The sequence below is a fragment of the Equus asinus genome, chromosome 4, assembly GCF_041296235.1.
Source record: "Equus asinus isolate D_3611 breed Donkey chromosome 4, EquAss-T2T_v2, whole genome shotgun sequence".
NCBI classification, from domain to species: domain Eukaryota; kingdom Metazoa; phylum Chordata; class Mammalia; order Perissodactyla; family Equidae; genus Equus; species Equus asinus.
Genome location: NC_091793.1, coordinates 41448567 through 41472467, shown reverse-complemented (window position 1 = coordinate 41472467; position 23901 = coordinate 41448567). Strand labels below are relative to the sequence as shown.

General features: G+C 43.5%; 1 protein-coding gene across 2 annotated transcripts in view; it reads left to right on the top strand.

The window, feature by feature from the left end:
* The first annotated feature begins 1015 nt into the window (after positions 1-1015).
* Positions 1016-23901, top strand: part of GNPTAB (N-acetylglucosamine-1-phosphate transferase subunits alpha and beta) — a 75114-nt gene continuing 52228 nt past the window's right edge. For both annotated transcript variants that reach the window (XM_014835021.3, XM_070507158.1), the window contains exon 1: positions 1016-1394. In XM_014835021.3, coding sequence (XP_014690507.2) covers positions 1278-1394 — 117 coding nt within the window. In that variant the 5' untranslated portion in view covers positions 1016-1277. The remainder of the gene's footprint in view (positions 1395-23901) is intronic.

Sequence of the window (23901 nt, the reverse complement as noted above, 5' to 3'; positions counted from 1 at the left end):
CCTACACACCACTGGTCAAGCCATGCTGTGGCAGGTATCCCACATATAGAGTAGAGGAAGATGGGCATGGATGTTAACTCAGGGGCAGTCTTCCTCAGCAAAAAAAAGAGGATTGGTGGCAGATGTTAGCTCAGGGCTAATCTTCCTCAAGAAAAAAAAAAGAATTGACTGAAAAGTATGAACACCTCACCTTGGATTGGAGGGAAGTTAATCTCTTTTGCAAGTCTGTTAATTCCGCCTAACCATCAAGCAGAGGGTGTATATTCTGAGTATTTCTTGAAGCTGATTTTGAAGATAACTTAAAAATTGCTCTGAATGATGACAACATTGGGGAAGTGTATTCTTTCCCAGGGTGACTAAATTTAAGACAAAAATCATATTAACAAGGGGATATGGGGAGGAAAAAAACTCTCAAATAAGAAGCGCCGAGGGGAAGCCCTCCTAGAAACCACCCGGTGCCAAAGTAGAACTAACTGACCACCCCTGCGTTGGTTCCCCTCCGGCACATCGGATGATTTCTATCACAGAATAACTTTTTTGTACTTAGTGGTTTATGAGTTTATCTCCCCAACTCGACTCTCCGGGAACAGTGGCCAGGTCTAGTTCATTTTCGAATACCCGACACCAAGCACTACGTCAGGCACCGGACACTAAACACATGTTTAACAAACAAATGCATCGATGAATATTGGTTTTGGCACATTTAGCCCAAAGGTTACCTCTTTCAAACAATATGGTGAGGGAGAGGGGAAAGGAGCCCCGCACGGCATTTCCTCTTAGCGCGGTGAGAAATCATAGTTTCCCAATTATTGTCCGCGCAGAAAGGGTTTTGTGCACAGAAGGGTTTACAGCATCTTAGCGCCGTCTGCGGCCTGCGCAACCAAGTCCGCGGATCCGAGCCGAGCCCGACGGCCCGCCGCGCACGCGCAGACGGGGAGGGCGTGCGCCTGCCCTCCGCCCCTCCGCCCTCCAGGTGGCGCTGGCGGCGCCGCCGCCGCCGCCGCCACCGCCTCTTGGGCCAGACCCAGGCGGCGCTGGCCGCCTCGTGGGCCGCGGGTCCGCCTCAGCCGCGCGGAGGGCGTGGGTTCCCGGCTCCCGGAAGCGGCGGCCGCGGCGCGGAGCCGAGCGGCGTCGGTCCCCGGGGCTGCAATGCGCGGCGGCCGGAGGCTGTGAGCTGAGCGCGGCGGCCCGGCCGGGGCCGCTGATCGGCGGCGTGTTGCGGCGGCGGCGCCGGCGGCTCCGGCTCCTCGGGGCGTGGCGTGGCGGCGGCCGGGGTGATGCTGCTCAAGCTCTTACAGCGACAGACCTATACCTGCCTGTCCCACAGGTATGGGCTCTACGTCTGTTTCGTGGGCGTCGTTGTCACCATCGTGTCCGCCTTCCAGTTCGGAGAGGTGAGTAGCGGCGCGCGGGCCCCGGTGCGGGCGCCGGGAGCCCGTACGACCCCGCGGCACCCTGAGCCCCTGTCCTCGCCGAGCCGCGGGGCGCCCCGAGCCCTGGCGCTCTTCTGTCCTGCCTCAGCATCCTCCCTGCAGCCCGGGGACAGGTCCAGAGCCCGGCCTTGCCCTGGGGGCGCCGAGAGTTCGATCTCCTCCCCGGGCCCCGCTTTCAGTCCCTGGGGTCGAGATCTCATGCTTCCGACGGTTTGGGGGCATAGGCCCTCGTTCTGCAGGTTCCCTTTCCCTCCAGGTGCCTTCTACAGGGTCCCCAAGTCATTTGACTTTCCCCCTCAGGCCTTGTTCTCCTCTGCGAAGCCCCTGCCGGGACCTAGGCTTTATGTCTCTTCCCCTTCCTAAACTCTCATTCCCTGGCGCTCCTACAGTTTTCCTCCTCAGGTGTCCCCCTCCTAATCTTTTCACCTTGACAGAGGCCCTTTATCTTCTTAATCCCGTTCCTTCTCCATTTTCAAAACTTTTGTCCAAGAGGTCTGTGTTTCTTTGCATGCGAATTTGCAGTGGGGAGAGTGTATTGGCCCAAAACTTAAAGGACTTATGTGTGAAAGGGGATTTTCTTTTTTTTTCACTTTTGCTGTGTTATTTGGGACAGCTGTACATCCTCACTTAGTCCATAGAGGATCTATTGGTAGAAGTGCACACGCTGATAAGAGAGATTTCTTGGCAGTTGCAGACACTTTTCCCTGTCCCGAGATCAGCTGAGGCTAGGGCCCCATCATGTGACCAGGACAAGGGCACCCGACCTCTTGGGAGCCAGCACAAGCCCTATGTGTCATGTGATATGCTAGTAATTTAGACCCCAGATCACACAAGCCTGGCCTTTCTTGATCTGCTTTTAGTTAATATACAGTAAAGTGGTTTCGTTAGACGGTTAACTCTTAAGAGGGGCCAAGCAACAGGTTTGGGAGGGTGGAAGCACCCAGGTTTAATAGATTTTGTGCCCCTCTGGATGTATACTTTCAACATTGTCTTAAATAAAATGCCTCTTTGATTTAGGTTGGATAGTTGTGTCAGTATTGACAGCCTAATATGGTTTTTTTTAATCATAAACGTGTGCAGAGACAAGAGAACACCACTTTAAAAATTGCGTCTATAGCGACTGGGAGATAAGCTATATTTCAAGTTGTTTGAAATCTATCTCCTTGTTTTAATCTTTTAAAATTTTTTGTAGGCGGTTGTAAAGGTTTTCAAATTAACAGGATGGGTTTTAGAAATGCCACGGTATACATTTGCTTGAAGTCTGTACCCGTGCTGGATTGTAAGCTCCATAAGAGAGGGTGTTGTCTGTTTACTGTACCCCTGGCCCAAGCACAGCGCCGGGTCCTGCCAGAGTGTGCAGTCTAAATATTTGTTTAATGAATGAATAAATTGTATGGCATGATTTCTAAGTGTACGCTTTTAGTAGTTCTTGGTTCTAGGAGCTAGAATAAAGTGAGTCTTAAAAGTAAGGGTGAGAAAGTGCCCCGGACTTGTAAGTGTGGAATATGTATATAATATTATACCACCTGCTGTTCTGTGTTTCATGTGTTGCAACATAATATAGTGAATGCATCCATGCATAGCTAAGTGTCTCATTGCTGAAAGAAGTTTTTTGTGGGCTTGAGTAATTTTAGGTTAGCTGTTTAACACCCCTGCAGTGTGAAGCTGACTTAAAGGCTTCAGTTGTTGGAATTTTTCATTTCATGTATTCCACGCCTGGTTATTTATTTACCAAAAGAAAGACATTTGTCAATCTTGACGTGGCCACAGGTCTTAAAGTTTGGAACAGACAGAAGAAATGCGAGGGCAAGAATGCCAACAGGTGGCACAGGAGGTGGAGATATCTGGCTCCATGCCACTAATTTGTTGCCTGTAGTTAATTTCTACAGCACGGTGGAAAAGAGGAGCCGCAAGATTAGGCAGATCTGGGTTTGAATGCTGGTGCCAGTATTAATGATCATGACAATAGCTAATGCATAGGGCTTACCAGCTGCCAGGCACTCTCTTAACTGCTTTACATATATTAACTCATTTAATCCTCACAACATCGCGCTTGGGAGATGGGTACTATTGTTCTCCCCATTTTACAGGTGATGAAACTGAGGCACTTGCACAAGTTAATCCAGCTAGTTCATGGCAGAGCTGGGTTTCAAACCAAGGCAGTTATATCTCCAGAGAGGTACTCTTAAGCACATCTCTTTATGGTCTCTCAAACAGCCTGGGCTGTCCTTTGTATGATCTTAGAAAGGACACTAAACCTCTCTGAACGTCAGCTTCCTCATCTTTAAAATGGAGGCAAGAATACTTTCCTTGCAGAGCTGATGGTGAGGATTAGCACCTTGCCGGGTTCCTTGCACCTAACAGACTCTCATTAAATGATAGTAACTACTGCTGGTATTATTATTACCAACTATTTTATGCCTTTAGTCCTTATTTTGAAATAAACTCTTGAAATAGAATACTTGCATCATACAGTTAATATTACCAACTTGTTAATAACTTTACTAATTGCAATGAATAAAAGGACTGAGAAGATCATTGTTAGCTGAGAATTCCTTAGTATCTTTTTCCTCCTCTCAGTATAAGTGGCATTGGCTGCTACGTTTTGATAAGCTATTTGTATGCTCATCCAAATTTTGAGAAAGAAAATTGGAATTGGGGGAGGGAAGTGTTATAAAAACATTTAATTTTCTTTTAAGTCAAGCCAAGTACTTTCTGGAGAACCCTTGGGAACTATGATCAAACAAAAGCAGAGCTGGATCCTAACCCATTGGGAAGGCCCTCAGGATGGGGACTAATGGCCGTGACTAAAGTGTGTTGCGTTGGGGTGCGGGTGGCAGGGAGGAGCTTGTCTATTGTAAACCATTTGACTTGGGTGAGTCATGTGACCTCTGGGAGCCTCTATTTTGAGTGTGTTCTTTGCCAAGGCAGGTAATAGGTGAAGCCAGAGACCTGGCCTAAGAGTTGGGAGACAGCCTCTGGCCTGGTTTGAGCTCCAACATAAACTGTGATCCTCAGTGTTTCCCAAACTTATTCCCAGCTACCTCCTGCCACTCTGTTTTACATAGGTGTCTTTTGTGGGTGGGAAACCTTTCATTGTTAAAAATATATTCTTAGCACCTAAAAAGTGCTTGGTCCCCAGTAGGTGCCAAATAAATACTTGACGGATGGATGACTGAATGAATTGGCATGATCTTAACCAACATCCCTTAAAGCTCCTTTCCAGTAAAGGTATGTTTTCTACTCTGATGCATACCATCTGTAGTTACCTTTCATTTCTCAGACGTGATTGGTCGGTTTTTTTTCGTATGATAGAAGCTGTCATCAGAGATAGAAAGAATTCTAGTTCATCCTTGGCGATCTTTGTCTAGTTAAATTAAAGCCATGATGTACATATGAGTAACAATAGAAGGGAGTGAGTAATTGAATGCCTGAGTAGGCACACAGTAATTGCTTAGAAAATCAGAGGGAGGGAAGAAAATTATGGGTTGAAACATCCTAGAGGAAGGTGAGACTTTTACAAGGAGGCAGGAGCTTTTCTTTTTGATTTATTATTGGTTTAAAATTGCTGCTGGTATTAGTCAGCAGCACTTGGTTGCAAGTGACAGAACACCCCCCCAGACCTGGCTTAAGAAGAAACGGTAGGTTTTTTGCTTGTGTCTTTGAAAAATATAAGGTGAAACTCCTGGCGGGGTTGGATCAAAGTGCTCAAATGATGTCATCAGGGCTCTCTTTTTGTCCCTGTTCTCCAGTTCTCTTGGTTTAGTTCTCAGGCAGGCTCTCCCCATATGGGAGCTAAGATTGCTGCCAGCAGCTCAAGCTTCTAGTCCGCCAGTTTCATAACCTCAGCAAATAGAGACCTTCTGTTTCTCATTGGTGCCAGCTAGACCTGGGGTGGCTTGCCTCCCGGGGAATGAGTGCCCTTATTAACCACTTGGATCATCCCCAGAGCTAGAGTTGTGGGAGGGCTCAGGCTCAACTGAACCACGTGGACGAGAGAGGTTCCCCCGAGGAAAATTACAAGGCTGTTATCAAAAGGGCCTGAGCAACAGATGTCCTAGACACTGTCTGAGTCAAAACCTATTTCCTTTCATTGGCCTTGACATTGACATGATGATTGATAGCTGTTAGTCCTTCACCTTGTTCTAGAGGGTGTAAAAGTGGATTCTATCCATTTTTAATATCTTGTTAATTACTCTTAATCTGTGAAACTTGTATTCTTGGGTGGGTGTATTCATAGGAGTTTTCTTAGACACAGTTCATGTGCTCTCATAAATCTTTCAATATGTATCTTTAATGTGGTGATTGGATAATTGTATTTGGTTTCACTTACTCTTGGGGTCTAAATGTCGTTTATCTTGTTAATGAAATTTGGCCTATTGTGAGAGAAAAGACTTAACCTGACCTTTGGCAGCCCCTGGCACTCCGTGAGTTTGGAAGTTCTCACTCCCTCTTCTTCAGGGACACCACCCTCCCTTTTCTCCCTGCCCACTCACTGTTCCTTCTCAGTCATAAATGCTGGGATTCCCCAGGCTCGGCTCCTCAGCCTCTCTTCTTATATGTGGGAGATGTCATGTTTCAGACCCCCATCCAGACTTTTGTGATTCCCTGATCTCCAGCTGCTTTGACAACAAGCTTCAGATCCACACTTCCTTCTAGCTGTCTGCAGCACGTACTTGCCACCGCCCCCCGCCCAATGACAGAGGGTGCTCATTCATCATGGTACTGGCCCTTTGTATCAGCTTGTAAGGTTAGCTCTGCCTCTGCCTCCGGATGAAAACTCTGGTGGGCCTAAGCCTTCTCCTGTCACACCTAGGTAATAAAAAGTCCTGAGGTCACTTCAGATTACAAAACATAACGTCAATTCAAAATTAAAGCCTTCAATCTCACGTCAGAACAGAACGCTGAGCCTGTTGGAAGTTGAAGCTTCCTGCCTCCCCCGCTCAGGCGTGCTCCAGCTGAAAGCCTGCAGTCAAGGAAGGGAGTTTGGGTGCCGTGGGCTGCTTCTCTCTTTCCTCATCCGAAGCTCCGCTTTTTCCTCTGTAACCTGTCCTGACCCCTCCTGGGTTGGAGCACCTGGAAGAAGGAAAGAAAATGCGGGTAGCAAGTTCTTCCTAAACAGGTGCTGGAGCTCGCTGAGATTTGCAGGTGTTGGAGTTTTCTCTTGAGCGCTTCAAGCGTGTCCTGGACCCCATCAGTTCAAAGTGTGGGCTGTGTATGCTGATTCCAGCATAGCGGCAACCTCCCCCTTGTCCTCAGAGCAGTTAGCCGACCAACCCTTCATATTTCTCAGTGTGAGACAGATGTGGTGTCCACCCAATTGGATGGACCCAAAGTGAGCTCTCTTGGTAATCCCTTGAGCCCTTTTCCAGGGTTTGAGGTAATGGGAAAGAGATTTCCCCCCTCGCCTGTAGACGAGGTGGAGCAGGATTCACAGGATCCCAGCAGCTTCCAAAAACCCTCCTCTGGACCTTTCTACTGTGTTTTGGTTTTTCAACCCCCTCCATAGGAAACTTCACATCTTGATTAACACTGCACTTTGGAGTGTGATATCTGGTGTTTTGATGTTTCAGAAGAAACTTTTGTTTCTACCTGCACAGCTTCTCAGTGCAGTTAATTGAGCTTGCCCAGGAGATGAAATGTATTTGCCGTTCCTGTACTCAGCATCCTGAGCACAAAGACATTATCTTTCTTATCTTGGAGTCCTGGTGCCCCAGCAGAGCACTTGAGTCATTCATTCAGTTAGTAAATATTTGTCGAGCCCTGTGCCAGGCCTCTGGGCATACAGCAGTGAACAAAGCAGATGTGTTTCTCCAGAGAAGGAGTTTGTATTCTGGTTGTACAGTCAGACATTAAATGCTACTTAATTACAATTGTGAGAAATGCTCCAAAGGAGAGGGTGTTGTGCAAGAGACCAGCAGTGTCTGGTCTTATCTGGTGGCTGGGGCAGGAGAGGCTTTCGAGATGCAGTTTGAGCTCAACTGAAGGGTCAGACTACTGAGGCAGAGGACAGAGGAGGGCAAGTCTACTCTAGGCGATTGGTTCTCAACTGAGGGTGATTTTGTCCCCCAGAGGCATTTGGCAATGTCTGGAGACATTTTCAGTTGTCACATCTTGGGTTGGTGCTACTGGCATTTAGTGGCTAGACGCCAGATAGTCTGTTAAACATCCTACAATGCACGGGACAGCACCCCACAACAAAGATCCAGCCCAAAGTGTCAGTATTGCTCAGGCCCTAGAAACAGTGTGAAAGTCTTGAAATTGGGGTACATTTAGGAAGGTGAAAAAAGGCTCATGTGGCTGAGGGGTGGAGAGTAAGAGAAAGTGCGGTTCTAGGGGAGACTGGTGCCATTGGTGGTGCCCTGTTCCCAGCACGTGGTAGATTAGGTGTTTAGGCTTTAGGTCTTTGTCCTGAGAACAATGGGATACCACTCAAGGTTATGTACTGGCATCTCAGGGATAGAGGCCAAGATGCTGCTGAACATCCTACAATGCGCAGGACAGCCCCCGCGAAAAAGAGTTATCAGACCCTAAAGGTCAATAGTGCCAAAGTTGAGAAACCCTGAATTAGAGGGAGCAAGAATGGCTGTGGGGCAGTTAGTCAGGGGCCTTGGGCTAGGCTGGTGGAAGGGCACGTGAAGAGAAGTGGTCAGATCCGAGAGATTTAGGAGGCAAAATCATCTGGTCTTTATGTTCCATTATGTGCCAGACACTTCGCTGATATGTTGGGATACAAAAGTGAGCAAGATAGACAAGTTCATTGGCTCTCCAAGACCCTAACTATAGGAGCTCAGTGAATATTTGTTGAATGAATACTTATAAAAATTTATTTTTGCCCACTGCTTCTGATTGAGCCTGGTGAGGAAAGGTGGCTGAAGTGAGATGTCTGACGTATTTAAGGCACCTTGCATAGGGCCTGGTGCAGGGCGTTCCTTAATGCTAATTAACTGCATCGTGTCCTGTCCCGGGACTGTTCTCCCCTTGGCCACGATGCTCATGAAGGCAGCAGAGGAGACCTCCTTTCTCGGCCGATGCCCGAGGTCACTGAAGAGTATGTTAATCTTTCCTTAGAGACAGAGCAGAAAAGTTCACAATGATTTCTCTACCTGAGTGTGCTCTATTATGGTTGGTATGAAAGCAGAGGGAGCAGTGCTTTATTGATTTAATACAGCCTGCACCTTTAAAGTATGCAGGCTTCCTTTCTAGTTCCCTCTAAAATGTAACAAGTGTAGCTTGTAATAGGTTATATATATTCATGCTGTATCTTTTTAAATTTCTGCTGTCCTTTAGAGTGATTGTTCCAGTCTCGTGATCCACGTGCAGTCTGTTTAGCAGGTGATTAGTCAGCCTGTTTGTGATTCATACATGCACTAAATTAAGCAAGAAAAAGAAGTGATCTTTCAAAAATGTTACCAAGGCACACTCGTGCAGGGACAGCCAAATACGTTCTGTGGTCAGACTAAAAACCGTATCGCCCACTTTAAAATTGCTTCCTAAAATTCTTTTTTCCTTTAGGTTCTAGTTTATCTTTCCGCTTGGTGTACCTTTTCCCCCCCTTCATTACCACATTTCATTAACTTCATTCCTCTCTCTGCTTGATTCCAAATTTTCAGAAGTTGTTTATTCGGCAGAGGTTTATGGAGGCATTTACTCTGGGCCAGGTACTCTGTTGCTTACTAGAGACACAAAGATGGTTCAGTTTCTTTCTGCTCTTGAGCAACTCACTCTCCAGACAGGGAGATGGACGAGCAAAGAGACAGTCTTAAATGCATCATGATAAATTAAGTCGAAGAGATAGGCATGGGTGTCAGGCAAAGTTTCTCAGCCAGGGTGACATCTGAGCTTGACCTTGAAGGAGATGGCTGACGGAAGAAAGGGGAGCCCCCCACCCCTTTGAAGTTCAGGATGCCATCCAGGTAGCGGTATGGAAAGGAGAGGCACTTCCCCCTTCTGGGAACAAAAGTAGTTCTGAAGGGCTGCTGCACACACCGATGCTTGGAGCTGGAGATGCGGACAGCGGCCACTTTAGGACTTGTCTGTTGAGTGATGCTAAGGAATTTGGATTCATCCTGAAGACAGTGGAGACCATTCAAATGATTGTAAGCAAGGGAGTGATGAGTTAGTCTGTGTGTGGAACAGTTGCTCTAGAGGTAAGTTGGAGGATGAATTGCAGGTGGAAGAGAACTGGTAGCAGGAGACTGTGGGGTGTGGTAGGAATCCAAGTGACAATACCACATGGAGGGCAATGCTTCAGAGTCGGCAGGCTCTGAATACTGATTTTCATAATTTTACAAAGGCCTGAAAGAAAGATATGTTTGCTTTCGGAAACTGGCATTATCTATTGCTGACTCATTGCTTGACTTCGGGCAAGTCTCTTTAGTTTAAAATTATCCTTGCTGTATAGTATGTGAGGTAGAGTAACTTACATCAGAGTACTTTCAAAATCACTGAGGCTGTAGCATTTAAAAGTCAGCCGAAGGGGCCGGCCCCGTGGCTGAGTGGTTAAGTTCACGCTCCGCTTCGGTGGCCCAGGGTTTCGCTGGTTTGGATCCTAGGTGTGGACATGGCACTGCTCATCAGGCCATGCTGAGGCGGCGTCCCACATGCCACAACTAGAAGGACCCACAACTAGTAATATACAACTATGTACTGAGGGGCTTTGGTGAGAAAAAGGAAAAATAAAATCTTTAAAAGTAAGCTGTTTCTCTAAGCCAGCAGTTTTCAAAGTGTGGCATGGGGACCCTTTCTAGCAATCCTCAAGGTCAAAAGTATTTTTGTAATCATACTAAGACATTATTTGCATGTTTGCTTTCATTCTCGTATGAGAGTACAGCAGAGTTTTCAGAGGCCTACAGGACATGTGGCATTCTAACAGATTGAATGCAGAACAGACAGATACTCCAGATGTCCAGTTTAAGCCAGATAGTAAAGAAATTTGCAGAAGTTAAAAACAGTGTCACTCTTCTCACTAAATTTTTTTTTGGTTGGGAAAATGTAGTTTTTCGTTAAAATATTTATGTTAACATGTAGTGGGTTTATTTCTTCATAAATGAACAAATATTTAAAGTTTTCCTGTTTTATTTATTTTTTTTCTTGAGGAAGATTAGCCTTGAGCTAACTACTGCCAATTCTCCTCTTTTTGCTGAGGAAGACTGGCCCTGAGCTAACATCCATGCCCATCTTCTTCTACTTTATACGTGGGATGCCTATCACAGCATGGCTTTTGGCAAGCAGTGCCATGTCCGCACCCGGGATCTGAACCAGCGAACCCTGGGCCACTGAGAAGCAGACATGCGAACTTAACCACTGTGCCACCGGGCCCGTCCCTCCTGTTTTAATTTTAATATGGTGAATATCAATAGGTATAACCCACATTTGAAAAAAAAAGCTCCTTAGAATCTTAAATAATTTTTAAGAGTATAAAGGAGTCCTGAGACCAACAAGTTTGAGAGCCTCTGCTCCAAGCATTTAACAAGAAATATGTGGTACTTCTGTTATGCAAATACAAGTATAAGCTATCATGATCTCTCACCACTGTTGCTGCATTACAGTCTATTCTCCACATTGCAACCAGAGTGGGGTTTTTTTTTTCTTTTTTGGTGAGGAAGAGTGGCCCTGAGCTAACATCTGTGCCAATCTTCCTCTCTTTTGTACGTGGGATGCTGCCATAGCATGGCTTGATACATGGTGTGGGTCCACATCCAAGATCCGAACCTGTGAACCTGGGCCACCAAAGTGGAGTGTGCTAAACTTAACCACTGTACCACCAGGCCAGCCCCCCAGAACATATTTTTAAAAATGTGAATCAGCTTACATCATACCCATTGTACATAGTAGAAAATCTAGACTCCTTCCAATGGTCTGTGTATAAGATCCTAAATGTGCCAGGCCTGCCCACTTCTTTGAGCAGGCTGTATCGTGTATCCACTGTATATCATGTAATTATTTCTACAAAAATATTCCGTAGCACACTGCCCCCAAATTTGCTGGCTTGAAACAGGAGGAGCAAATTACACCTGTTTTTCTATGGCACAGTCTAAGAATGGTTTCTAGATTTTTAAGTGGCTTTAAAAAATTAAAAAGAATAATATTTCATAACACATGAAAATTACATGAATTTTGAATAACAGTGTTCATAAATAAAGTTTTATTGGAACATAGCCGTGTTCATTCGTTTACTAGTGTCTATGGCTGCTTTCCCATTAGAACGACAGAACTGAGTAGTTGTACGAGAAACCGAGTGGCCTGCAGAGCCTAAGATGTTTACTGTTTGGCCCTTTACAGGAGACGTTTGCCAAACCCTGGCTTAGAATGACCATTATTTATTCTCTGGGCTGTGCGGGCTGCTTGGGAGTTGGCTCATGTGGGTTGGACTTGGTTGGCTCTGCACCTCATGTGTCTTTCATCCTCCTGGAACCAGTGGGCCAGCCTGGACGTGCTCTTCTCAAGCATTGGTAAAGGCTCAAAGAGTCAGGTGGATACTTGCGCAACTTCCCAAGGTTTGGCTCTGAACTGGTGCATTCACCCTCTTTTGGGGTTCCTTGAACACGTCCAATTTGTTTCTGCCTCAGGACCTTTGCAGTGCTGCCCCATCAGGCTGGAGAATGCTGTGTCCAGACCCTCCTGTGATGTGCTCCTTCTTGTCATATAGGTCTCAGCTCAGTAAAACCTTCTCAGGTGGGCCTTCCCCACCATCCACCCTAAGGCAGCCTCTTTCACCAGGTCATTCCTTATTGTATTCCCCTTTTTCTTCTTTTTTTAATTAGTCTGAAAATGTGTATGTATGTATGGCCTTTTTTTTTTTTTTTTTTTTTTGCCTGAGGAGGATTCTCCCTGAGCTAACTTATGTGCCGATCTTCCTCTGTTTTGTATGTGGGTCACTGTCATAGCATGGCCGCTGAAAAGTGTAGTTCCACACCTGGGAATGAAATGCGGGCTGCTGAAGTGGAGTGCACCGAGCTTAACCACTAGGCCATGTGGCCAGCCCTCTCTATTTTCTTATTTAATGTCTTATCTGTTACCACTAAAATGTAAGCTCTGTGGGAACAGAGCTTCTGTCTATTCAGCCTAACTATCTTATCCACCACTGTATTCTCGGCCCCTCGAATAGAGCCTGGCGCCCAGAAGTTGAGTGCAGAAATAATTTTTCCTCGTATCTAAATATAGAAAGTCACTTGCAGGGAGCAGTCTCTCAATTTGACCTTAATAGAAAGTGTGTAGGTTTAGTTGATATACATTATAATATATAATTATATTAGGGTTCTTCGGAGAAACAGAACTGATAGGATGTGTGTATGTGTATGTGTGAGTAAGGAAATAGATTTATTGTATGGAATTGGCTCACATGGTTATGGAGGCTGCTAACTTTCCAAGGTCTGCCTTCAGTAGGCAGGAGACCCCGGAGATCCAACGATGTAGTTCTAGTTGGAGTCCAAAAGCCAGAGAACCAGGAAGGCTGATGGTGTCGTTCCAGTCTGAAAGTCAGCAGGCTCGAGCCCCAGGAGGAGCTGATATTTCAGTTCGAGTCTGCAGGCAGGAAAAAAACAGATGCTCCAGCTCAAGGCAGTCAGGTCAGAGGAGGTTCTCTCTTACTCAGCCTTTTTGTTCTATTTAGTCCTTCAACTGATTGGACGAGGCCCATCCACACCAGGGAGGACAAGCTGCTTTACTCAGTATATTGATTCAAATGTTAATTTCATCTGGAAACACTCTCAATGGCACACCCAAAATAATGTTTGATCAAATATCTGGGCACCCTGAGTCCCAGTCAAGTTGAGACCTAAAATTAACCATTACAGTAATTGTAATGGATTTTATTTTTTAGGGAAGTTTTAAGTTTACAGAAAAAATTGCGTGGAAAGTACAGGAAGTTCCTACATACCTCCCTCCCCCAGCATATTCCCCCTATTTTAACATTTTGTATCAGTGTGGTACATTTTTATGATTGGTGAGCCAATAGTGACACATTATTAACTAATGAACGTAGATAACACTGAGATTTGTTCTTTGTGTTGTACAGTTCTGTAGATTTTGACAAACACATAACGTCATGTGTGTTTGCCATTACAGTATCATACAGAATAGTTTCACCACCATAAAAACGCCTTTGCCCCATGTTCCACCTAGTCATCCCTCCTCCTGGCAAGCACCAATTTGTTTTGTTTTCGTTTTGGTTTTTTTTTTTTGGTGAGGAAGATTGGCTGTGAGCTAACATCTGTGCCAATCTTCCTCTTTTTGCCTGGGGAGGATTGGCTGTGAGCTAACATCTGTGCCAATCTTCCTCTTTTTGCCTGGGGAGGATTGGCTGTGAGCTAACATCTGTGCCAATCTTCCTCTATTTTGTGTGTGGGATGCCAGCAAAGCATGGCTTGATGAGTAGTGTGTGGGTCTGCAACTGGGATCTGAACCTGTGGGGCCTGGACCGCTGAAGCAGAGTGTGTGAACTTAACCACTACACCACTGGGCTGGTCCCTGATTTTTTTTTTTTTTTTTTTGCTGTGTATATAGTTCTGCCTTTTCCAGAACATCATATAGTTCATTGCTGGTGTATAGGAAAGCAATTGACTTTTGTCTGTTAACTTTGTATCTGGCAACCTTGTATCCTGCAACTAATTGTTTATTAGTTTCAGGAGATTTCTTTTGGTCAATTCTTTGGGATTTTCCACAGAGACAATCATGTCATCTGTGAACAAAGACAATTTTACTTCTTCCTTCCGAATCTATTTACCTTTTATTTCCTTTTCTTGTATTATTGCATTTGTTAGGACTTCCAATAGGATGTCAAAAAGCAGGAGTGAGAGGGCGTATCCTTGCCTTGTTTCTCATCTTAGTGGACAAACTTCAAGTTTCTCACCATTAAGTGTGTTAGCTGTAGGTTTTTCATAGATAGCAAGTTGAGGAAGTTTCCCTCTATACCTAGTTAGCTGAGAGGTTTTTTGTTTTTAAGGAAGATTAGCCCTGAGCTAACATCTGCTGCCAATCCTCCTCTTTTTCCTGAGAAAGACTGGCCCTGAGCTAACATCTGTGCCCATCTTCCTCTACTCTATATGTGGGATGCCTGCTACAGCATGGCTTGTCAAACAATGTGTAGGTCTGCATCCAGGATCCGAACTGGCTAATCCTGGGCCGCCGAAGCAGAACATGCACACTTAACTGCTGCACCACCGGGCCAGCCTCTGAGAGGTTTTTTTAATAATCAAAAATAGGTGTTGGATTTTGTCAAGTGCTTTTTTCTACATCTATTGATATAATCGTATGATTTTTCTTCTTTTGCCTGTTGATGTGATGGATTATGTTAATTGAGTTTGAATGTTGAACTAGCCTTTCATATCTGGAATAAATCCCACTTGATTGTAGTATGTAATTCTCTTTATACATTATTGGATTTGATTTGATAACATTTTACTGAGGATTTTCACATCTATGTTCATGAGAGATATTGGCGTGTAATTTTCCACATAGACTGAGTTAGGAAGTGTTCCCTCTGCTCCTGTTTTCTGGAATATTGTAGAGAATTGGTGTCATTTCTTCCCTAAACATGTGGTAGAATTCACCAGTGAACCCATCGGGGCCTGGTGCATTCTCTTTTAGAAGGTTGTTAATTATTGATTCAAGTTCTTTTATTGGTATAGGCCTATTCAAATCATCTGTTATCCTTGTTGGAGCTTTGGTAGATTGTGTCTTTCAAGGATTTGGTCCATTTCATCTCAGTTATCAAATCTGTGGTCATAGAGTTGTTTGTAATGGTCTTTTATTACTCTTTTGGGAGGAGTACTTTAGTGACTTACTTCTCTTTTAAATTATTGTGGCAAAACACATATAACATAAAATTGGCCATTTTAATGACTTTTAAGTGTACCACTTAGTGGCATTCATTGCATTTACATTGTTTTGCAACCCTTACCGCTATGTCCAAAATTTTTTTATCACCCCCAACAGAAACTGTAATCATTAATCAGTAACTCTCCATTCTCTCCTTGGGCTCTGGTAACTTTTAATTACTTTTTGTCCTTATCGATTTGCCTATTCTGGACATTTCATATAGTGGGTGTTTCATACAATGTTTGTCTTCTCTTGTTCTGGTAGTTTCTGCTTGTTTTTTGATTTTGGGGGGATGAGGGATTGGAGTTGCCTACTCTGCCTTTTTGCTGACCTCATGCGCCAGACTGATAGTTTAAAAAAAAATTTTTTTTTTATAGATTTTATTTTTCCTTTTTCTCCCAAAGCCCCCCCGGTACATACTTGTATATTTTCAGTTGTGGGTCCTTCTAGTTGTGGCATGTGGGACACTGCCTCAGCATGGCTTGATGAGCGGTGCTATGTCCATGCCCAGGATCCGAACCGGTGAAACCCTGGGCCGTGGAAGCAGAGCATGTGAACTTAACCACTGAGCTGGCCCCAAGACTGATGGTTTTGATTGTTGCTTTTTTCACATAATAATATATCAAACACTTTATCTCTTGACTAGTTTGTGTTCTCTACAAAGGGAGAAAATTTGTTTTGGCCATTGCTGTGTCCTCAGAGTCTAGAATGATGTCACATGCTTTTGACTGACTAAATTAAGTTGCTAAGTTTTTAATAATTGTTTGAAAACGTTATTTTTAATAGCTTTGTGATATTTGTATGAATATCAAAATTTATTTACCCAAGTACCTATTGTTTAATTTTTAAACTATTTTATTTTTTAAAAGTAATAACTGTCATCATATTTATACAGAAGTCTTTGGGTACATCTATGATGCTTTTCTTGGTGTGTATTTCTAGAAGTGGAATTAATCAGAGCAAAAGACCAGAACATTTCTCTGGTCCTTTGATACGTATTGCTAATTTCCCCTCAGGAAAGGGGTGATTTTTTAAAAGGGTTGTGCAGCTATTTAAAAATATATAACATTATGTTCACCTAATTTGTGAGTTTTCTGCACTTCAAACTCATAAAAAGAGTCCTCTTCTTGGTGTATTTAAAACTGTTTTTATCTACGTAACAGTATGAGAGAAAATTCATTTGTTAATGGAGATAAGTGCAGTGTCACAAGCAGATATTTTGTAAAATTTCATCTTATTTCACTAACTTTCTTTTTTTGCTGAGGAAGATTGGCCCTGAGCTAACATCTGTGGCCAATCTTCCTCTTTTTGCTTGAGGAAAATTCACTCTGAGCTAACAGCCGTGCTAATCTTCCTCTGTTTTGTAGGTGGGTCACCACCACAGCATGGCCACCAACAGTGGCGTAGGTCTGTGCCCAGGAATTGAACCTGGACCACTGAAGTGGAGCATGCTGAACTTAACCACTAGGCCATGCGGCAGCCCCACACTAACCTTTCTTATGGCAATTAAATGTTGCCAAAATAAAATTAAAAAGAAACCTTAGTTTGACTAGTTATGGTATCAGACCTCTTAATATCAAGTTCATGTGCCTGATGCACAGTAAACCAAATGCTGAGACCTCTAGGCTTGGAGATGGAGAAAGATTTATTTGCATTGGCCAGAACGAGTAGGTGGAGCCTGGGTTTGCTCAAATCCACCTCCTCAAGAACACACAACAGCAGGGTTTTATAGCGCTAAGGGGCTTGGCAGCAGCAGCTTCAGGGAGACAAAGGGGTCACTTCCTCTCTGGTAATCACTAATCTGTTCTATTTGTCCATGTGTTAGTTTATCTTCCACATATGAGTGAAATCACGAGGTGTTTGTCTTTCTCTGTCTGGCTTATTTCGCTTAACATAATACCCTCAAGGTCCATCCATGTTGGTAATGGGACAATTTTGTCTTTTTTTATGGCTGAGTAGTATTCCATTGTGTATACACACACTACGTCTTCTTTATCCAGTCCACAGTTGATGGGCTCTTGGGTTGCTTCCACATCTTAGCTATTCTGAATAATGCTGCAATAAACATAGGGGTGCATACGTCTCTGAATTGTTGATTTCAAGTTCTTTGGGTAAGTACTCACTAGTTAAATAGCTGGATTGTATGATATTTCAATTTTTAAGTTTTTGAAAAATCTGCATACTGTTTTCCGTAGTGGCTGCACCAGTTTGCATTCCCACCAGCAGTGGATGAGGGTTCCCTTTTCTCTACAATCTGTCCAACATTTGTTGTTTTTTGTCTTGGTATGAATACTTTTTGAAAGTATCTTTGGTAGTTTTTTTTCCCCTTCTTCTTTTATCCAAGTGTGGTTGCAAGAAGTTCTCTTTTTTTCCTTGAGATGTAACTTTTTTACCATTTATAAAGTATACCATCAAAGGTTTAACATTCTTAATTCTGCCTTTTAATACACTTTCCTTCATTATTTTCTTAACCCCCCCACCCCCTAAAAGTGACAAACAGTCCTCTCTTTCTCTCCACAGCTTTATTTCCTTAAAAATCTCAGCTTTCTCTCCTAGGCAAAGGAGAGGGATTTTGTGAAGCTGTCAGGGTTAGCCCTATCCTTGATTATTCCTTTTCCCTGACAGTAATCTCTTTCAGTCTGTACTCATTTAAAGTTCATCAATAAGTACTCCGAAATCATTTCATTCAAGTAAATGATTAGTCCTTAATAGGGATGTCAGCTCCTCGAGGACAGGGCCTTTATTTCCATTTTGTGCTCCTTAAAATGTTCGACAAATATACGATGTGTTAATTCTGTGAAGTATTCAGGAAGGTAGAAATGATCTAGAAAAGTGTCTTGGGGTTTAGTTAATGTTTGAGTAAATAGTGGTCATACTTCTTGGGTTTGGATCCTTTCCTTTATGTTAAAAAGGGGAAAACACCTCAGTTTTAATAACCATTCAGTTCCTAATATGAAATGTGTTAATGTTTTATTTTAGCCCCTTTGCATTGGGAAATACTGGAGACTGAATGTTTATGTTCTTTCAAAATTCCTGTGTTGAAACCTTATCCCCAGTGTGATGGTATGAGGAGGTGGGACCGTTGGGAGGTGATTAGATCTTGAGGGTGAAGACTTCATGAATGGGATTAGTGCCCTTATAAAAGAGACCCCAGCGAACTCTCTCATCGCTTCCACCAAGTGGGACACAGTGAGAGGACTTCCTTCTCTTAACCAGAAAGTGGGCCCTCCCCAGACACGGCTAGTGATGAGCAGATTTGACTTCCTGATTGATATCGAAGGAGGAGGAGGGTAAGTAGAAAAGATAAAGTTTGGATTATCTTTAAGATATCTTCGTCTTTCTTGTAGTGCCTCTTAATGCAAAATAAATTTCGTTTTCAAAAACTTTGAAGAAGCTGTTGTAATTTAGGAATATTATAAACTTCCAATGTCTGAAAAGCTCTGTCAGTGTTACTTAGAGTGCTTACTGCTTGAGGTTGGAGAGCCTCGACGGTGTAAGTTTTGTAGGGTAGCTTGTCACACTTCTACGCCTGAAAAATTGAGAAAGCGACATGTTCTTTTACAGAGAGAGTTTTATATCCTTGTGCGCCTAGGCCTGCTAGTGTCTTTTTATGACTGTAGCCTTTAGCCTTTACTCTGACACTGGGAATGGCTCTGAAACCAGGAGGTTCTGGAGGAAAACCATGGAGGGTGAGCTGTTCCAAGATGTTCACCTTGTAAAATCAGTAGCCATATTCATTCATTCTAGAATGTTTGTTAATCTTGTGCCAGGCACTATGCAAGGTTCTGGGAATAAAAATAAGAAGGAGATCAAGTTCTTGTCTTTGAGTTGCTCACAGAGGTGTAGACAGATATTTTAAAAGGTAAATTATATTGCAGCATTGTAAATGCTGTCTTTAAGAGACGTGTGAATGGTTTGCATGTAAGTATTGTGGTAGAGCCCTTTATGATTTGTACATCTCATTTACGCATCAAAACAATCTTATGAAATTGGTAATACTAATATCCTCATTCTACAAAAGAAGAAATTGAGAAAAGAGAAGTACCCTAGATTTTATTATTGATAAGTGCCAGATTTAAACTCATGTCTTCTGATGGTGAATCTTATTATCTTTGCGCTATATGCCAGTTCTCTTCTTAGTAATTACCTTTTTCCTTTCCTTGGCTAGGGGATCCCTCTGATACAAAGGATTATAGGGCTGGTATCTCATTCACCAGTATTCCACCACAGGCTTGCATTTGACCCTGTTCTGGAATCATAAAAATCTTCAACACAAGTGTATACTGGTTTTATAATTTTAAAAAGTTTATCATCTGAAGATTTTAGCATTTGTATGCACAAACCAGTTAAAGGAACACATTCTAAAATACTGAGGAGGGGGCCGGGCCGGTGGCGCAGCTGTTAAGTTCGCACATTCTGCTACTCGGCAGCCTGGGGTTCGCTGGTTCGGATCCTGGGTTCGGTCATGACACCACTTGGCACGCCATGCTGTGATAGGTGTCCCACATATAAAGTAGAGGAAGATGTGCACGGATGTTAGCTCAGGGCCAGTCTTCCTCAGCAAAAAGAGGAGGATTGGCAGCAGATGTTAGCTCAGAGCTAATCTTCCTCAAAAAAAGAAAAGAAAGGAAAAAAAACCAAAGAAATAAAATACTGAGGAAAACCACAAATGTATTATGTGACGTGTGGTCGTTTATAAATATGCCAGGGTTTCTGGATCATTGAATTAAGGATGCTAGACATCCCCGTTTCAGAACTGGTTGAATGACTGCATTCATAAATGTGTGTTTGACAAAGTGAGCTCTGTGTGAATAAGCCCCAGAGGAGGCCGCCTAGAGAAGCTGGGAGAGCCTGGGCGAAGCTAAACAGGAACGTGGGCTCTGGAGTTGGATTGATTCAGATCTCGTCCCCATCACACACTGCTATGTGGCCTGGAACTTCTCCCTGAAAATGAGCCATCGTAGTGCCTGCCTCACAGGTGCTACCTTGTTACAGGGATTCAATAGAGAGAGGTGTCTGGCATGGTGGTGCTTGGTGCATGTGTGGATGCGCCCCTTCTCCTCTGCGGTTGGCACGTTAAGACTGACTTTGGCTGCCGTTTTGTAAAAACTAGCCAACAATTGATCTTGAATACTTTGGATGCCGTGACTGTTAAAATGGAGTCTTTATTAAAAGTGATAAACATTTTTAACTAGTAGAATAAACTACCTTTAGATGATTTTTACAATTCTTTTAAAATAATACATCATTTGTGTAGTATTTCAGAGCTCATGCAGTATTTTACTAGGTAAATAAATAAATAAATAAATAAATTTTTAATAAAAATAAATTTTAGGGGGCTGGCCCCCTGGCCGAGTGGTTAAGTTTGTGCGCTCTGCTGCGACAACCCAGGATTTCGCCGGTTCAGATCCTGGGCGTGGACATGGCACCGCTCACAGGCCACGTTGAGGCAGCACCCCACATGCCACAACTGGAACGACCCACAACTAAAGTATACAACTACGTACTTGAGGGATTTGGAGAGAAAAAGCAGAAAAATAAATAAATAAATTTTAGTTCATTGTTTGTTAAGTTTTACCAACAAACTGCCCTTAGTGGCAGAGAAAGTAAGTACTCTGAGGAGAAGAATGTAGAGAGGAGGCGTATGTGGGGGAGGAATAGCTCAAAATGGCAAGTAGGAAATTTTTTGAAGGCCAGCATTGTATCTGTAAAAATCACTCAATTTTCCATTTTCTTCATAAAAAATTCGCATTCCTACCAATATAATGTCTTGCCATTATGAAAAGGACGGTTCAGGAAGATATGCCTTGCTTAGCCCTGACTTCTAGTATGCCCGGCACGCTCCTCAGACCCTTTATTCAGCCAGGTCATGTGAGAGTCACCGTCCTACCACAGCAACACTACAAACTGATGAGATCGATTTTGTACTTAGTTCATAGTCGAGGAAGTTGAGGCCTGAACATTTGTAACTTCCTCAAGGTCACACATCCTCTAAGTAGGAGAACTGGGAGCTTCTCCTTGGAGGTGTCACAAATTCCCAAATCCAGGCTGTCTTATATCACTCCTGCTGGAACCAGGTAATATTTATTAAGAAGATGATGATGGTGAATAATGAATTGTGCAGGGTGTGAGTTGATGATAAATAGAATTGTAAATAGTTCTCTGCCGTCAAGCAGTTTATGACTTGATTGGTCTGACTAGACACTAACTTGGGGGCAAAGGTAAATAACAGTAAAAAAGCTAAGGATGCAAGGCAAGAAATGTTACCAGGCAGCAGGTAATTGGTTTCCATGCAAGTGATAAGGATAAAAGTTACTCAGAGTTCTGAGAAGCAAGCAACGCAGATGGGGCTGAAGAATATGGGAGGGCTTGGTGGAGGAAAAGAAACCTGACTTTCCAGTAGTTAGTGTTTCTCGAACCTTTTCCTCTCTAACCGTTTGCTTGTTTATTGCTAATAATGGCTGAAAACAAGATCTAATTGCAATTTTAAGTCTTTTTTGTCTTCTTTGTTGTTTGGAAGGTATTTATATTTTTATAGTTTACCCCAGAATAAATAATTTGATCATTGCCCATTCAAATTTCTACTCTCTTTCATTGTTGATAGTATTAGAAAATGATCTGAACTAACCCTTCGATAAATTTTGATTTGCAAGTCTCCTTTTTTATCCCTCATATAGCATATTATTCATTCACTTAAAAAAGAATTTGGCAAGATTTCTATAATAGGGTCTAGTTGACCGTTGGGATTAAGCAGAAAAGGGAAATGGTTATGATGGAAGGGAATCAAATTTAAATGTTGATGGGGTTAGGACCAGGGACAGGAGACCCAGAGGAGGCTGAAGACAGAAAGAGATACGGTGTCCTGATGGACCAGATATGTGGGCACAGGGAGGAAACTGGGGCAGTCATACAGTGTCAGCCACGCAGCTCTGCCCTTCCTTCAGTCTTATACTTTCAGGACTGGAAGGGCTTTCAGAGATTTGCTCAGACCTGCTTCATTTTACAGATGAAGAAACAGCCCAAAGAGACTAAGTAATTTGTTCAAGGTTGAGTGGCAGAGCTGGGTAAAAACTCACATTCCCTGAGTCATAACCCTGCATTCCTGCTGCCTCCCTGGAGATCTGAGTGTGCAGAACTCTGAACTGGTGGGAATGTTCTTAAATGTCTTAGACAAGGACCCTTTGCTGCTGCTGTTCTTTCCAATACACCAAAGTGGTTTGGAGATGGTGAGATTAATTTATCTGATGAAGGAAGGCACATTGTGTCAACATATAGAGCATGTGAGTGGTTCTCAGACATTTGTGAAATGTGCCCCCTCTGATGTTTTCCTTCCACCTCTGGGTATCCCTGCCAGCCAGGAACAGTCATATTGAGCTTTATTTTTTGTGGTTTGTTTTACAAAAATAATAGATACACTGGTTGTCCTTTTGCAAACTACACAGGGATGTTGATGGAGAATCACTTCTTGTTGAGCTCAATAAGTTGACACAAATCAATACTATTGTATTATTAAAAATAGATGCATATTCCATATTTTCAAAGTAGATGGCATTTTAAAGCTATGTGCCTGCCACTGGGTTTGGCGCTGTGTGTGATACTAAAGGTACAGTTCATTCCCCGTCCTCTTGGAATTTGCAGTTCAGTTGAAGGGGCCAGTTGTATGCACGTGCAAGCTCAAATGTACTGTGACTAAAACAGGACCTTTGAATCCCACAGCTCTCATCCCCACTACACCTGTTCCTCCTATGTCATTAAATGGCCCCACTATCAGTCACTCATAGAAATACGGAAAACCTAGCAGTCGTCCTTGATTTTCTTCCCCTCCTTCACTCCCCCTTCCAGTCTGGAAGCAGTTCCCTCTAACACACCCCCTGTTCCCCAGCTGAACTGCCAACAGACTCCTTGCTCATCCTTTAAGGCAGCTAGCATTGCTTATTCAGGGAGGTCTTTTTGGTGTCTTCCTAGAAAGAGTCAAATGCTCCTTCTTCAGTGCAATTATAGCTGGCAGAAAATTTCTCTGTGAAAAATAATTGGCTGTAGGGGCTGGCCCCGTGGCTGAGTGGCTGTTTGCGCACTCCGCTGCAGGTGGCCCAGTGTTTCGTTGGTTCTTATCCTGGGCGTGGACATGGCACTGCTCATCAAACCACGCTGAGGAAGCATCCCACATGCCACAACTAGAAGGACCCACAACGAAGAATATACAACTATGTACCGGGGGGCTTTGGGGAGAAAAAGGAAAAAAATAAAATCTTTCCAAAAAAGAAAAAGTTGGCTGTAGTTCTTGAAGTCAGGGAACATAGCTTATTTTCTTTTGTGAACCTAGTACAAGGCACATCAGACCCTCAGTTTTTAAATCAATACCTTTTAAAATCAGTTGGCTTTTAAATTGGTACATTGAGTGGGAGAATTTTTAGTTGAATTTATGGTGCTTATGAAGCTTCTAGTGAAGTGAGGTTGTCAAGGTAGTCAGAGGCCAGGTCTTGGAAAGCCCAAATGCCATGAAAGGAAATGAGCAGTCGCAGCTGGGCACATAGGTCCACAAGGCCTTCCCTGTGGGCAGATGTTGTCACGTGACTGTGTTCTGGCCAGTAGAAACAGAGGTGGTAAGTGCAGCTTCCAAGAAGTCTCCTAAAGGCGGGACATGTCT